General features: G+C 39.8%; 1 protein-coding gene across 3 annotated transcripts in view; it reads right to left on the reverse strand.

Moving 5' to 3' along the window:
* Nucleotides 1-13,595, reverse strand: part of CTNNA3 (catenin alpha 3) — a 544,923-nt gene that overhangs the window by 421,399 nt on the left and 109,929 nt on the right. For all 3 annotated transcript variants that reach the window (XM_075717289.1, XM_075717292.1, XM_075717291.1), the window contains 2 exons: nt 7,458-7,721; nt 15-218 (listed from right to left, as the gene is read on the reverse strand). In XM_075717289.1, the coding sequence (XP_075573404.1) occupies nt 15-218; nt 7,458-7,721 (468 nt within the window). The remainder of the gene's footprint in view (nt 1-14; nt 219-7,457; nt 7,722-13,595) is intronic.

The raw sequence follows: 13,595 nt of genomic DNA on the forward strand, positions 1-13,595 counted from the left end.
GTCTGGTTACGTACATTGTTTATGTATTCAGAAAGCAGGTCTTGGAGAGCTTGGCGGATAGCATTGCATTCAGCAATGATGCGTTCTCGATGAAAATCACGCGTGCAGGAAGAATCAGCTAGCAAAGCTGCTCCACTGATAATAGCTTCCAGACGTTTCTCTAGTGATGGCCTTATTTTCTCCTCATTCACTACAAGAGGATCCAGGATAATTAAATTCTGGAAAACATTAGGAGTACAGGTAAGAAAAATCGGGCCAATTAGGTTGCTGCTTTATTTTTTACTTGCATGAACTACAGCGACATTATGCTTCCTAGACTTGCAACTAGCCCTTTCCCCTTCAACTATCCAAAATACTTGTGACCACAGCAGATTCGGTTTTCCCTACTGGGGCTATGCATACAGGTCATTTGCAGACAAAGCCAAGTTCTCTCTGCCATTCAGACCTCACTATTTCTAAGCCAATATCCATGTTATCAAATCCTACTGGCCTGGACCCAGCGCTACGATGGCGATAGAGCTTTCCAGCCAGAGCTGGTTCACACCTCAGCAGCTCACAGAACAAGCAGAACAAGATCACGTCCACCTGCAGGCCATGTTGACATCTTCTGACTACAACTGCCTTGTCTCTGAGTCCTTCCTCTGTTGCCTACTTTTGCTGCATGAGATTTAAGATTTTCATCCTCGGCTTCAGTCTCTCCTACACCTTTATCTGGCATTTCTTCTTCTACAAGGCATTTCACTTCTCCTGGAAACAGAGAGCTATTTGTCTACCTTTATAAATATGCATGCATGCATGCATTATCACTGCAGCATCTATTTGGTCTATCAATCTTCACAACATCCCACTCTACAATGAAAACTATCAACCCCATTTTATAAGCAAAGAACGGAAGCCCAGACTGCCAGGTTCACAGCCATACAGAAGGTATGTCTTAAGACAGGCAACTGCATGCCATCCTCCCAAGTTCTCAGCCAGCATTGTTTCTCCTCTTCGAGTTTTGTCACTGCAGTTGTAAAGAAGTACTTCTTCTTTCAAACTCTTTCCTGTGTCTGTCTACACTTCTTGAGGGTCATTTGTCTTCCTTATCCTCCCATACAGTGGGCCTGTCTTAAATACTCACCTTGTAAATTCTTAAAAGGAAGATATGTACCTTATACTAAGCTTGTAATATCCATGTACAATTATGACACTGTGTATGAGCTTACTACTCGGTAATATTCTGTGTTTTATCTAAGTATCTCAGACCAGAGTCTCAGCTTTGTTTGAAAGTAGGGTTCAACACCTCCAAAATTTAGACTTTTAGAGATCAGGAGGACCTTGGGATTTAACACAAAAACAGCAGTGCTAGCTCACAGCTGAGAATGTTAAATCAGATTACATGAGCAGTCTAGTTCTGATGATTTTTAGTCTAATGCAATCCCACACTGTAGCATAAAGTCACTGCTGCTACCTTTAACAGGCTGAATATGGGCAAAGATCAAAATAATAGTTTTTGTTCAACAATTATTTTTCAAAGGACATAGATATAAGTGTCCTCTTGCTTTTCACTAGCTAGGGTAAACAAAAGCAGACAATTGTTTTGGCACAATAAAATTAGTTACATTTGTGTGTCAAGCAAATATTCTAAAGAGAAAGAACAGGAGAGGTGATATTTTCACGAAAGGTGAAATTAAGTATATTTGAGCATCAGCATTTAAAGAAATTCAAACTAGCAATTTTTAATCTAACTGAACATCTGGAGTAGTGTCATTATGGTCCAGATCACCAAGCCTGTATTCCACATAAATCCATTCACCTGTTACACCCATGTGTGGCTCCAAGCTTTCAGAAGAAATATTGAACAAGAAAACTGTGCCATACACCCTTAAGTGGAATTTAGGTCAGGTAAATCAGAACTTATGTGTGCTTATCCAGTATGTGCTGGACTACTTTTAAGCTGAAGAATTTTAATTATTTTTTCAATTTAGATTTAATATCACAATTTCACATACTGTCTAGCTTAGGCAATTCTAAGAGTAGTGGAAGTGTTCTATTAGAACATCACAAGATAAAAGCTTAAACAGCTGGGAAAGTGGACCTCAGTCACCTTGAAATTTTCTTGTTGGTTGTTATTATTAACATTCTCTTACACCTTAGGCATGATTTAGGGAAAGGAAGACTTTGTTACAGGTTCAATCCTCCCATCTTTTCTGAAATAGACAAGAATTGTTTTGAGACAGCTGGGAGATTCTCCAGGAAAACTAGAGAAAAATCAGACTTCCATATTTCCAAAGGAAACCAGTGCAGGTTCTTTCTGCACTACTGTGTCGTTCAAACGGAAGCTTGGATTTCCCAACTTGCAGGATCAGTGTAGGTTTCTAAACATTCCACCTCCACTACTGTTCCGTTGTCCTGAAGCCCTCCGTCTCGTTTAAAAGCATTCTAGTTATTTAAGTACTCTCAGCACTTCAGCCCCATACTTACTACCTATTAACATATATAAAATCAGTGGACAATGAACCTTCTTAAACAGCCTCTGTAAGACCTTCTGGGGCCTTAAGTTCTAGGATTATGTTATGCTTTGTACCAGAAACTGGGACTACATGAGCTCTAGTCCTCAAATTTCCCCAGACAATGACTAGAAAGAAAAGGTACTAGCGAATTCCTGTCTCCACATTTTCTGTGTTGAATTTGGGGATTTTCATACCACTGCAGAGTATCACAAAAAATCAGGCCAGTGCTACTGCTAGTGCAATTTTCTGTTGTCTATTCTGAGAGACTATAAAAAGTCTAAAACTAAGTTTATGGACTTGTTTCAGCAAGTGACAAGATAGACCATTAAAATGGTTTATGGGTCTATGTCAGGTGTTTATGTGCAACAAGCAGATGCAACCTTAGATTAAGTTAAAGTATTAACTATGTATTTCCAAGCTCCTGGATTTTCTCAAACCAGTGTTCACCTATCCAGATACACATAACATAGTGAAAAGGAGTTTATGTGCAAGGAGAAGGGAAAGAGCTTAAATATTTTGAAGATGAAAAACACAGCTGTTTGCATATCCATAAAAGCAACATATTAACCCTATTTGTATCTCTTAATTATTTCCTAATTGAAAGATGTAAAAAAATATGTTGACCATGGGAACATTAATCTCACATGTAACTTTGGAACCAAGGCCAAACTGGGACGGAACTGTAAGTTGCCCACTAGCCAAGACAGAGTAAAGGCAACAGGCAATCCACTGCTTCCATCCTCTTTTGCAGAAGTAGAGAAGTTGGAGCCAGTTAAGAACTACACAGTAGTTACAAAAAATCTGACTTTTGCCCTCTCCAAGAAAGAGAGAAGGAATGCTGAAATTTTGCAGGGCCAGGCAGACCCTGCCATGAAGGCTAAAATCCAAAGAAAATAAAGAGGGCTTTGACAGAATGAAGGCGGCTTGCTCTTCTACTCTGAAATATCTCCATACACCCTGACCTTGCTGGCAGCAGATGGAGCCAGACTGGCTCTCCCAGGAAACAGCACAGGAAGTCATTTTGCTTTTGCAGGCAACTTCTTAACTGCCAATGCCTAGAGCCAGGCCTGATAGGAGCAGCAACCCAGCTCTTAATGTTGTCATCAGAAGCCTCCCTATACCAAAACTCCCATGTCCTTTGCTATAATAGCTATTTCCACAGAAGGAAAGAAATGTACCTGAAGACACTTTTCTGGAAGGGCGAAGGCAGTAAGATACCACTTGTTCAGAAGGCTAACTTAGAGACACATTAAGAGTATTAGTATAGAGCACCCATTTTTTCTTCATTTCTTCTCTTTGCTGAGCTTCCTTACAGTAGTGAGATTATGGCTGAATGCAAAGGAAAACTACACCCAATTTACCTGGAGGCAAGCTAAATTACTACATGTCTCAAACACAACATGCACTGCAGGAAATTAGGCAAATGCAGTACAGGAAATTGTAAATAAGTGGTAAGAAGTGCCATTAAGGACTCTGAAATGCAGGGGAAATTAACCCCTTTCAGCTGTCACCTCTCTAAGTAAGAATGCATAAGTTTAAAAGCAGAATCAAAACAGTTCTCAGCAGGTAGGAACCATGCTTTCCTGCATAAGAAGCGTTTAATGACCGCATTATCTAGGTCTTCATTACTTTGGCTATATCCAAAGACAGAGCAAAATGAAAAATGAAAAAGCTTTGACTTTAATAACTAGCGTATTATTACAGATTTGGAAAACTGCATAAAACCAGTCATTAATGTTTAAATATTTACCTTTTAAAAAATATATAATTAACTTACACCCAATAGATAATTTCAAACTCATCTTACACATGAAAGACTCATCCCCGATGATCTTCTAAGAATGACAAGGGAAGGCATTCTAAGATAGTCAGTATCCGGAGGTCAGGACATTAATTTCTGACTTGGAAGACAGGTTTATTTGTGTTACAGATTTGAAACTGTCTCCCTCATTGACACTACAGTCCTTAATACCAAAGTGTTCTGTGGTACCCCACCTCTGCTGGAGTTGTGCCCCTTGGTCACTATTCACTGGAGCAGCAACTTCACTGTTGCGCTCCTGTATCTTAAGTAAGCACCCTCAACACAAGGCTATACATACAATATCCATCATAATGTAAAACACACCTCCAAAGCAGAATATTTAAGTGTTACTACTGAAACAGCTTCACTGATTGTGGAAGACTAAGACACACCTGAAGGCTACAGCCAATTAGCCATTTAGCTAGCAAAACGACTGCCTTCAAACCTCAGACGGAAGAGGAGTAGCAATGTCTTTAGGAGACAGTTTGTAGAAAGTTCATGCAAAGATGGACAAATAACACTGGCAAAACGCTACTACAGTTCGGCTCTAAGTTAACCCCCCCCCCCCCCCCCCCAAAAAAAAACCCTAGGCAATAATAACCAGGAAAATATGACTTAAGATTCTGCCCACAGATTAAATTCTTCAAGCAATTTCATCGAATACTTATGATCAGTTCATCTACGCAGAAAAAATGATCCAGTTTCCAACCAATCAGAAGACACCAGAGATGGAACAAGCCGTTTTGCGGTTTTGTTTCAACAGGGCTAAACAGTGGTTAGCTACATGAGTTCTTAAACATAAGCATGCATTTAAAATAGAATTATTAGGTGACTGTTTTCTCCCTCATTCGTCTTCTGATCTGTGAAAAAGAGGGATCATGGGTGTCCAGAAACCTGGTTATATTTTTTGACATTTTGGAGAGATTTAGAGCATTTTGACATCTCATATGCCATTAGTCTGCTAGATAGCCATGGTCATTAAAGGACCACATATCAGATGACTACGCTGACAGTCAGGCATGCAAGACCTGTTTCATTGTGTGAGAAATCTCTTTACATTCAGAAGGTACAAGACCAGTGAAAGGCATTAGATAACCTGCACCCACGGATCTTAATATGCAGTTAAATTTGCAACGTTACAATTTTGTGTTTATTTATGAGTGACGTGGTAGTTATATGGAGCCTTTAAGAGGAATTCTTGAGAATCTACTGATTTAAGAGTTAGCTGCTCTAATTTTACTGGTGGTTTCCTCACCTATAAATCTGTAATAATTTTCACACTGACAGCACTGGCAAAGGAAGAATGACATTGCAAAACATCTAGATACTAAATTGCTGGGTAAACTCCGTGATGCATTTCCACACTATAAACATTTAATGAGATTTGTTCCCAACAGACTATTTACTACATCAATCTATTTCATGGCACTGTATTTGCAACGGAAAGACAGAGCAAAGGTTATTTCAGGTCCCTAGCCAATAGAACTTTCTGTAAAGAAAGGAAAGTGCAACCATCTAATTCATAAAATCATTTTATGTAATGTTAAATGCCCTATAAATTGTGCTTTATCTAACTCACACAGCTTCAATTCCCATTTGTGTCACCTAGGTAAAACTGTATGTAAAACTCCGTAAACAAATGGCTTTTTACAACAGTCAGACTTCTGTGCTCTTATGTTTCCAAATAAAAACAAATTCAATCAAAAAGAGAATTTTTTCCATTTTGTGATTATCACAATTCTTAAATTTTAACACAATAATACATTTAATTACATTTTTTAAAAATCCATTAAAATGGTGCTGCTCACATACAGTCAAGATGAATTCATCTACGGTCAGAAGATGCAATCCTTTTGCCAAATCGTCTTTAAAAAATTTGTAAGTTAAATAGGTAAATAATAGCTCTCACTTAAAGTATATCATTTGTCACTCAGAGTTTCATTGTAACAAACATGTATTGCTCTTAAATGTTTCTTTTTACTTCATTTATTAAGAAAATAGATTAGAAACTGTAATTTTAACACCTGGTGTGAGAAGCAAGGAAGGATGACATGTAACGTGCAACTGTAGCCTGTTCCTCTGTGGGGAGAAAACCTGCCAGATTCAACTTTAAGCATGACTGAGAGGTCTGTTTTGCTCAATAAACTGCCACTACAAGATTTGTGTCATATATGGATTTCAATGTATTTCTCTAACCTGTCATTGAAAATTTTAGACAAAATCTATTACCGTCAGTCATAACATCAATTCTCCTGAAAATGTATCAACAGTATTGGAGTTCTGAGGCTGAGATCTGGTAAGTCCAAGAATTTACAACCAAAAAGACCCATATTTGCAGAAGTGTTTAGAAACTTTCATTCCTTTTGTTGATCTGGGCCTACATCAGTTACACCAGATGATGAGCATGGTCTGTAATCTCATCTACAGGAGGTCTTCTACCATTTTTGGCAGGACAATGGAAAATAACACTGGTAAGAGCCAGAGCAGCCATGAGAAAAAGGGAAAGCTCCATACAAATGCTTAGGATCAGGTCAGGAGTAGATTAAAAACTGACTTTCTCCAAGTATTTGGTTAAATAATGGAAGTAGAAATGCACAATTTGTGAAAACATATTTGTTATGTCACTTTATTTAATGATAAGCAGAAAACATAATTTGGTTTCTAAATCCTTCAATTACATAAATTACATAATGATCCCAATGACAAGTTTTGGAGTAAAGGACTTCAACTTGCATTGTACTAGTTCAAATGCAGTCAAGGTAACAGTAATCACCATCATCTGATAATCACTGTTATTTGTAAACTAAACTCATGGGTTCTGCCCACTTATTCAAGGATGTGTCTGTATCCACCATTAGCGACATACTTGGAACTAATTCTTGCCTGCTGTTCAAAGGAAGTCAGATATCGAACACACATGAAAGACTTAATTCCAAACTCATTTGAAGGAAGTGATCCCTCCCAATGAAATAATTCAGAGTGATGCTATTTAGACTAGGACTAAGCAGAGCATCGGTTTCTAATGCCTTTAGGTCCATCACTTATGACAGCAATAGTTAATTATTTTTAAAAAAAAATGAAATAAACCATTTTTAAAAAAAAATGAAATAAACCATTTTTCAAAAAAAGTTGCCGTCTCACAGGTTTACAGGTTCACGTACCTCAAGCTCATCAAGTGCACTTCCAAGAGTAGCTGTGTGAGATGCAGGTGGGGCATCTTTATTTCCAACTCCTTGGGAAGCATTAGAAATTACATTGAGAGCATTCTGTATTTCACTGCAAATTGAATCCTTGCTGGCTGTAAGGGATGCAACATCTGAATGTTCCAAACAAGCTGAACATATTGAATGTAGAAGAGATGAATTTTCCTTCAGGGATGCACGTGCCGCAGCAATTTCATCTCGCTGATTGCTAGATTTCAAATCCTGTCAGCAAAAGAACATGCTGTTTATTTCCAAAAGCAGTCCAAAACTTCAAAACTGACAAGTAATGTATTTTTCTTTTCCTATCTCTACTCTGTTTAAGGAAACGTCGAGTTAAATTCATCAAAGATTGTGAAAATGGGCTACAACAGTACTTACAATTGAATCATCTTTATCTCATGAGAAATGGACAAAGTCTGTGTAAAACAACCCCAAGTTTTTATTGTGTCTTAAAACCAGCACCATGAGCTGTCCGCTTTTTGCTTGTTTTTAAGCACAGTTTTTCTATGAGAAAACTGGCCTGGAAATTAGCTGTCTTTCCTCCCAGACATATCTTTCTTCATAAGTAATAGAGAAGGACAGAGGTGCAGACAGGATTAAGCAAGGAATTCTGTGATTATTGCATCTAAACAAATTTCCCGTGCTTGCTTCCCTGCCCCACCAGCGTATGTGCAGAGCACACAGCAGAAAGGAACAGCAGGACAGGGTTGAGAACCTTGTACTCCTGGGAAGTGGGAAGCATGGAAGGTTTGGAAATGAAAAAGGTGCTTGCGAGAAGCCATCTCTGTGAAGTGCCACTGCCTGCTTCTCCTCTCTCCCCGCTATGTACACACTTAAAGCACTCAGGGATCTTACCACGCTCATCTTGTTCCTCCCTTCTCCACCCAGATCTTCCTGAAACCCTACTGCCTCCTGCCAGCCCAGACAACAAGGAACACACAGCTCGACAGAGCTACCAAGTCAGATTTAACTGTTTCTAGGAATCAAGCTCAGGAGCTTGCACAGCTCAGGAGCTTATTCGGACAGCTGAAAGTTACGGACTTTGGTGCAATCATACAGTCAACATCAGGATTGTAAGGAACCTCCTGTCACATCCTATTTTACTCTAGACATTCTCCCCACTCTCCTTCCACATCTTCTCCCTTTGAAAAAAAAACTAGTAGATATTTGCAAAATGGCTTGGGTGAAGGAGACAGTTAAATTCAGGGGACCAATAAAAAATGAAGGGAAAATAGCACATCAGAACACTAAAAGCCTGTGGCACCAGCTTCAAACGATGAGAAGAGGCACAATGAAGAATGAACAACAAAATGCATACAAAGCTGCTGGCAGCCCACTCTAAAGCAAGCTGAAGTCTAATTATAATGCATTATTTACAAAAGCATCACAGTGTCCACTTCTCACTGCATAAAGTTTGTAAGTTTATGGCTGAAGAAAAGAGCATTCAATATTAAATGAACCAGTCCTACGCTTTTAAAATCTCATCTACTGCAAGATATGCACTGGACATAGGATTGCATCTTACTTCCTCAGGCTAACTTGGAAATCTTAGGGAAACAGTAAAAACCAACCAACAAAAAACCACCACAAAGGTGGGGGTGGGGGGGTGGTGAGGAGCCTTTAACAGAAGCAGACAGTTGTTTCACCAGCTGATCATCATGAATTAGAGAACTGAGTTATTCTCTTGGGCATATTAATACTTAACATATTTTTACATTTTCAGTATATAAGTGAATCACCACTGTACAGGAATTACTTCATTGCCCAGTGTGCTCAAATCCAAATACTACTGCACCTCCAACCTTGGTAAAGTATCTGCAATTTATCCAGTGCACTCTCAGCAAAAAGTGTTATTTATTTTTCAACACAGACTCTCATTCTAATTAGTGAATCTACATCTCCTACAAATAAATGAAACAACACAATGTCCTCATTTCTCCTATGCTGCAAGGAAGCTACAGACCTCGAGATACAATGGTAAGTCAATACAACACTTCAGTCTAGCTGGCTTCTATTCTTAACCATTCCTTACTTTGCTGCATCATATGCAAACAACTCAAAAGTCCTTCCAAATGACTTCTTCCCTCTAAAACAGTACTGTCTAACCAGGAACGAGGGGATCATAAGAAATCCAAAACTGGTAAGCCAGTAGCACAAAGCCAGTAACAGTAACAGCAAGTCAATAACACAGAAACATGTCTGGAAACAGTTAAAAAAAATTCAGTGTGTTAATGTTTTTAAAAGACAGAATGGTTTGTTTCACACAATATTGTATAGAGTTTCAGAATCACGGTATTGGTAAATTCACTTATGAAGAGCCTCACTTTTGTTCAATAACACTTTAAAAAAAAATTAATGCTTAGACCCATGAAACTCATCACTACTTTGTTGTTCAGTTGTGAGCCTTGGACAGCCCCAAAAGAAGCTGTAGGGCCACTGTTCTTTTCCACCTTGATGAAGCATTAATTCCTCAAGATTTTTCATGTGAACAAGAAGAGACAGTTCATAATCTTAGTCCAATCTTCTGCACAAACAGACCAAAACCCCCTACAACTGAGTGATTTCTCTATCACATCTTTGCATATGTGGATTATCAGAATAATGTAACTAGTTCTCTGAAGAAGAAAGTTAGCCTCTACAAACAGATTGTTAACCCATAGTCCGTAAACTTTTTCCACGGGAGAGAAAAATACAGAAACCATCTGATTCCTTTTTTACTTGTCCAAGAGAATATACCACTAGGAAACACAAGAAAGCAACACTGAGAAAGTATACAGTTTCTTTTAAGCTAGCCTTTGATAGAAGCTATCACTTCAGAACTACAAGCAGTGTGTTAACATTCTCCTATGAACTATCAAACCATCACAGCTCTTAACAAGTTAATGGGCACTGTGCTAAATTTGAATGACTTACACACTTTTAGACAAGTTTCCAAACTAAGACCACAGACTTTTAAAGGCCTGAGCATTCAGTGTGTCAAATCTGGCTGCACTGAAAGTTGGATGCAATAGGTACTCTGTACGTACTGACCCTTGCCCAAATATCCTAAATTAACTTTGGTACAGAATGCTACAAGACAATGTTACTCAAGCATGCAAAAGAATCATATAGGGAAAAGTATGTACATATAGGATTGAAATATCTGTAAAATATGGCACCAGAACAAAAGGAACATGAGAACACATACTATGACCATATTTTTTTGTTACTCAGAGACTGTTGTAAGTATGGATGGATCATCTTCCCCCTGCACAGAGGCATAAGACAAACAGAACTACAGAGAAGAAATTTTCCAAACCAGTCCTTACTACTACTCTCTTCATACCATAATACCTGAGCATCTGTAGTTCATCCAGCTACACTACTGACCTTTAGCCTATTTTACTTTTTCATCACAGCTTACCACCTTCCTCTTACTCCAACTTAGACTAGTGGACTATTTCCACTGGTCTGGGTTGTGTTCTTCCATACTAAGACAGCAACTGAGCTCTAGATATGTCCTATGAGACCAGTTTAAAGATAGTCCTGTCTCCAACTCCTGCCAATCTAAGAGGCCCAGTATAGTATACTTCCCCAGGCTGCTGTCCCAGCCTCCCTGGGACATACTATTATGTCTTTCTCATACCTGGTTGTCCCTGATAAGAATGGCAAATGAACGGATAGTCACAGATTCCCAGCTGTGGACCATTCCAGCCAAACATGGTCAGTGGGCAAGCCGACTTTGAATGGAAAACTTGAAAACTACCTTCACAGTTAAGCTTCGGTTGCACTACTTCAATAAGGAAAAAAAAGAAAAAAAAAAAAACCAACCCAAAGCGTTCTTTATCACACTTAATACATTTAAGGTTTGACAGCACAATACACCAGGAAGCCAGCTCTTGTTCACTGAGTATTCGAATCAGCACAACTCATGGGATCCAGGCATCACTGGGGGTATAAATCACACTGCCATATTTTGGACTGGCTGCAGTCAACATGAGGTTCACGAAGGCAGCTTCAAATAAAGCGCACTGCAGTCCCCTAGCTCACTCTTCGCAGAGACAGATGTCATTGAACTGACTTCTATATCCAGGAAAGACACAGACACACAAACCCTCAGGGTTTCATACTACTATATATAGGGCTGGGGGACAAAAGCATTACTTCTTACCACAGCTTAAACTTGGGTTTCAGCATTCAGCTTAGTGCCAAATTGCGTGTACTTGGTGAATCAAAGACAATAACAAAGCTCAAACTCTTCCGAGTGCACTCATGCACTGTTTATCTGGGTAAGGCTCCAGTTCACGTACTTCATAAGTACTGTCTAGTCTTATTCAGTGGAAGGAAAATATCTCACAGACAGGAAAGTGAAAAAGATCTGGGGTTGATACTGACTGCTACAGTGCTCTGCAGCTGTGTCAGTTCTTCCAAGACTACTTTCACTCAGGTTTTAAAGGCTTTTACCTGTCAGGGCTCTGAGAGCACTACTGGGCCTCAAAGGCCCTGCCCAGCCCTGGCTGGGGGCTTCACCCACCCCTCACCCTTGGGCCGTGGAGCCCCAGCTCAGCTCACTCTGGGACCTTCAGTCCCTGCCTGCTGTAGGAGTGCCAGTCTCCCGCTCAGCCACAGCTGGCCCCTACCAGCCCACGGGCCCCCCCACCCCGATCCCATCTTCAGCCCCAGACTGACCTCCTGAGCTCAGTCCTGCCCTGTCACCATGGCGCTCCTGAGCAATCACTGGGCTGTCTCTCACCTGGTGACCCTTACCAGGCCTGACCCTCAACCTGATCCATGGACTGACTTCCCAGCTTGTCCTCTGACCTCCCTCATCACCACGAACCCTCCCGGTGGCCTGGACTCTCGGCTGAACCCAGTCACCATCGCCTGGCGTGCCTGGCTCACCTTGATGTAGGGCAGCGGTTCAGGGCCCTGGCTGGTGAGGCTCCTGCCTCAGAGAGCGGCCAGCCCTCGCTGCACCCCACAGTACCTTCATCTAAACAGATAAGCATTTACCATCAGTAGGGATCAACTGTTACAAACTCTATCACAAAGCTGACCCTTCCCACTCTACAAAACGGTAAGTTTACAGAAGCTGAAGAGCATGACCTAATGGCCCCTTTCCTCCACGTCAGGCTTTTAACGATACATCTGAACTGACTACCTACACAAGTGACTACAACCGTACAAAAGACACACAAACACACATTGGGAAGAACGCCTGACTAAGGATAATGGCTTTGTTAGCACAAACGAAACCACTACATCATAGAGCTGTACTACACTGACCACAAAAGGTCACCTTACATGCATTCACAGCAAGTTAAACACCACTGAGAAGGCATGCCAGTAATTCAGAACAGCACTGAATCAAAGACATTGTTTAAACACACTTTGTGCATTTCTCACTGACTGAATCAAAATCCTGCCATTACCTTCACGAGTCACTGTTACATTTAAGTACTCTAGAAAGCAAATGATTAAATCTTCCAGTGTCATAGAGATGAAAACTCTTCTTAAAAATCTCATCTGCTCCTTCATAGAGAAAGCATGCATTCCCAAAGCCAGTTTGTTCACATTTTGCTTTTAAAAAAAAAAACCAAAAACAAAAACCACATAGATTTCCAGAGATTACTCCAGTCCAAACAGGTGGATGAAATAAATTAACAGGTACACTCCAGAAATATAAATTTTTTTCCTTTCTCATTTCTCTTCTCCGATAGACAGACAATGGTGAAACCTGACAATCCCCAAAACAACAGTGTTTGCAGGCACCACATAAATAAGTAATTTTAAAAGATCTATCTTATAGATTGGTCTGAAAGCAAAAATAGGAACCTATCTTTACAAAGCACCAACACAGTATGTGTTTGATCGTCAGGGATTCCAAGCTAACTTACTACTAAAAAGTCTTAACCAGCCTCTAGATTTATTTTTCCTGACTTAAGAAGCCATCAGCAGTTCTTGGTGTCTCATGCTAAACCATACTACAGTGTGTATACAGAACATATATACAGAGAGAGAGAGGCACACACAAAATACACATACTCTGCATGGTTATAAACTGTAGGCAGAGTTTGTTTGTATCAGACTTATGCATGAATACACAAAATGTGAAGT

The sequence above is a fragment of the Pelecanus crispus genome, chromosome 10, assembly GCF_030463565.1.
Source record: "Pelecanus crispus isolate bPelCri1 chromosome 10, bPelCri1.pri, whole genome shotgun sequence".
In the NCBI taxonomy this organism is placed as follows: domain Eukaryota; kingdom Metazoa; phylum Chordata; class Aves; order Pelecaniformes; family Pelecanidae; genus Pelecanus; species Pelecanus crispus.